Source organism: Eschscholzia californica, unplaced genomic scaffold, assembly GCF_041429995.1.
Source record: "Eschscholzia californica isolate CP2 unplaced genomic scaffold, dmEscCali1.0.p SCAF_2, whole genome shotgun sequence".
In the NCBI taxonomy this organism is placed as follows: Eukaryota; Viridiplantae; Streptophyta; class Magnoliopsida; order Ranunculales; family Papaveraceae; genus Eschscholzia; species Eschscholzia californica.
Genome location: NW_028238309.1, coordinates 63,431,945 through 63,434,992, shown reverse-complemented (window position 1 = coordinate 63,434,992; position 3,048 = coordinate 63,431,945). Strand labels below are relative to the sequence as shown.

Sequence of the window (3,048 nt, the reverse complement as noted above, 5' to 3'; positions counted from 1 at the left end):
CGCACAAAAGGTGACATTAAATTTATCAACATTCGATTTATTTTATTCTCTAGTTTCTCCTTTTACATGCTAGCCAGACGTCAAGGCATAGGTTTGGATTCTAGTCCGCCCTTGTTTAGTCCAGACCTACACAAAATGAACCGTCTCTATTTTTCAGTCGACTCTCTTTTTCTATCATAATGGACTTGGTCACAGTCTCAATGAACGATTTCTATTCGGGTCAGAAGTATGTTTATTTTTGCAGTCTCTTACTCCCTCCGTCTCATTTTGTTTTTAGTTTGGGAGAAATTCAACTTTATTATATTGAGCCTAAAACAGTTGTGGCTTCTTTTGTGACCTAATTGTCTCTTTTGTGCCATCCGTCTTCTATATATACCACCACCTATCCCTCCCCCTTCAGTTACTCTCAAGCAACTAAAAAACGAGTTGCCTTTTGTTTTTGATACCAACAACTTTCTCCCTCCCTCCTCATTTCTTCTTCTTCAATTTCTAGGGTTTCGTCTCCTCCAAGTTTTTGATCTGCACTTGCATGGCATTTAGTCTATCATCTCATGAGGTATCTGACCTCTGCCTTGGTAAACCACCTCTGAGATCTCTACCTATCTCTGCAACTATCGGTGACGCTTTATCAGCTCTCAAAATTACCGGCCAAAATTTCATTAGCATATGGAGTTGCAATCACTCTTCTTCTTCTTCATCGGAATTCGATGATTGTCGTTGTATCGGAAAGGTTTGTGTTGTTGACATTGTTTCTTATCTTTGCAGAGAAGAAAATCTTTCAAATCCATTTTCTGTATTCAAATCTTCCGTTTCTGTTCTTCTCAATCCTCAACTTCAAGGAACTATTCAGCATGTCGAGCCACATTTCAGGTTCGGAATTTAGGGTTTATGTTAAATTTGTGAAATTTTTGAGTTTTTTTTTTATTTTGATTCGTTTGACAATTTTGGGAGTTTTTGCATGAAATTATTCCGGCAATGTTAAAAGATTTGCCGGAGTTTCATATTTTTCTGGTGAATTCTCATGGCGAAAGATCCAAAATTACGAGCTTGTTTGAGAGGTTTCTCTTTCTATCTCAGATTTAACTTATACTAGTTCTGATTCTCATCTGCTTTTAGGAGATAACTTCAATTCTTAAAGAAGAGATTTTGTAAGCTAAGCCACTTGATTGATAGACCCTAGAAATAATCAAGTTGTTGATTTTTCTTATTTTTTCACTTAATTAGGTTAAAAATCAGTTTTTTCTACATGTATGAATCAAACAGAACCGGAATTTCAAACCCTAATTTTGTAGTCTTGCAATGGGATTATCTACATTCTCTTTAAATAAAAAGATAATGCACAAAAGAAGTGTCTTTAATTGGTAGATAACCTAGATTTTTCTTTCTTAGATTTCAAAAAGGAACTATCTTTCTTTTATAAATTTGAGAATCAAGATTAGGGTAGGATTTATTTAGAAATGATCTTAACACAAAAAAGAAAAGAAATGGAATTTACCCATTTCTTTTCTTGTCATAAGTCTCTCTTGATTTGAAATTATACTCTCTTATAGCTCAAGAAACTTGCTAAATTGGATTCTGTTTTGTCTGATTTTTCTCCAGTTTGCTACAAGTGATCGATCTAATCGTAGACGAAGGTGCACAAAACCTAATTGTTCCAATAAAAAGCAGTGTCACCAACAATTCAAGAAAAAAACACCTTCAAAAATCCTCATTTGGTCCAACTCTTCACGACGGGCGTGAATTCTGCTGGATCACACAAGAAGATGTAATTCGCTTTCTTCTAAGCTTAATTGGTTTGTTTTCTCCATTACCCACTCACTCAATCGAATCTCTCGACATTATCGATACTGAAGTTCTTACAGTTGATTACCATGATCCTGCATATTCTGCTGTTAATGCCATTTCAAGTGCTGTTGGTAATCAAACCTCTGTTGCAGTAATTGAAATGGGTAAATTAATAGGTGAAATATCTCCATTAACACTCTGTAATTGTGAAGAAACAGTTGCAGCTGCAATAACAACTCTCTCAGCTGGTGATTTAATGGCTTATATAGACTGTGGAGGTCCACCAGAAGATTTAGTTAAAGTTGTGAAATCAAGATTAAAAGAGAGAAATTTAACTGGGTTATTGGATTTGTTAGAAGATTCAACAACAGTTTCATCATCACCAAGATTTTCAAATTTGTGGTCTTCTTCAGATGAAGAGAGCTGTTGTTCTTCTCCTTGTTCACAGGGAAGAAGATCAAGCAGCAGGTATAGCAGATCTAGCAGTTATTCAGCTAGGTTGGTAAGAAGATCTGAAGCAATTGTGTGTAATCCAAGAAGTTCTTTGGTTGCTGTTATGATTCAAGCTTTAGCTCATAGGGTTAATTATGTTTGGGTTATTGAAGATGATTACAGTTTGGTTGGTATTGTCACTTTTCAAGAGATGTTGAAAGTCTTTAGGGAACATTTGAACTAAACATAATCATCATTTGAGAGAGAGAGAGAGAGAGAGAGAGAGAGAGAGTTGGATGGAAGTAGATGAGTAAGTAGGGTTTGGTGAAATGATGTTGTGTTTGTTTGTTGCTAATGGAAATTGTAATCTCTTTGGTTTTATGAGAAAGTATGATGAAAGGCTCTGTTTTGTTTTCTTGGTGTGGTGTTCTTTGTGTAATTTTATTATTTCTTTTTTGTTACCACTCCTTTGGTGGAGCACTCTAGATCCTTCCAGAGCAGGATATACTTAAAAAGCACATTTTGTGAGGATTTTAAAGACTCAAATGAAAGTAATTGACTCTTTCCACCAAGTCTAGAGTTACATTAGAATGTTCTAGAAATGTCTCTAGTAAATATCTCGAACATGGTAACGTGTCTGAAGTCTTGATTCAACCATAGGCGTCCGTCCGTAAGAGAGAGTTTACAACCATAGGCGTCTGTAGGAGAGAGTTAACGTGTCTCAAGCGATTATGCAAATAAGAACGTAGAGGTTGTTGGTAAGCGTCCACGAGAAAATTTACAGGCACAATTGGTGTCCAGAGCGATGTTGTTTTCACTCAAACAGAAATG

The 3,048-nt window shown here is 35.8% G+C and overlaps 1 protein-coding gene across 2 annotated transcripts; it reads left to right on the top strand.

Moving 5' to 3' along the window:
- The first annotated feature begins 334 nt into the window (after positions 1-334).
- Positions 335-2,633, top strand: LOC147560169 (CBS domain-containing protein CBSX5-like). Of its 2 annotated transcripts, XM_086662259.1 has the most exons (3): positions 403-870; positions 986-1,058; positions 1,600-2,633. In XM_086662259.1, the coding sequence occupies exons 1-3, from the start codon at positions 708-710 to the stop codon at positions 2,459-2,461; spliced, it is 1,098 nt and encodes a 365-aa protein (XP_086518385.1). In that variant the 5' UTR covers positions 403-707; the 3' UTR covers positions 2,462-2,633. The 2 variants fall into 2 exon arrangements, with proteins under 2 accessions (XP_086518384.1, XP_086518385.1); XM_086662258.1 differs by lacking the exon at positions 986-1,058 and having other exon boundaries at positions 335-870.
- The last annotated feature ends 415 nt before the right edge of the window (positions 2,634-3,048 follow it).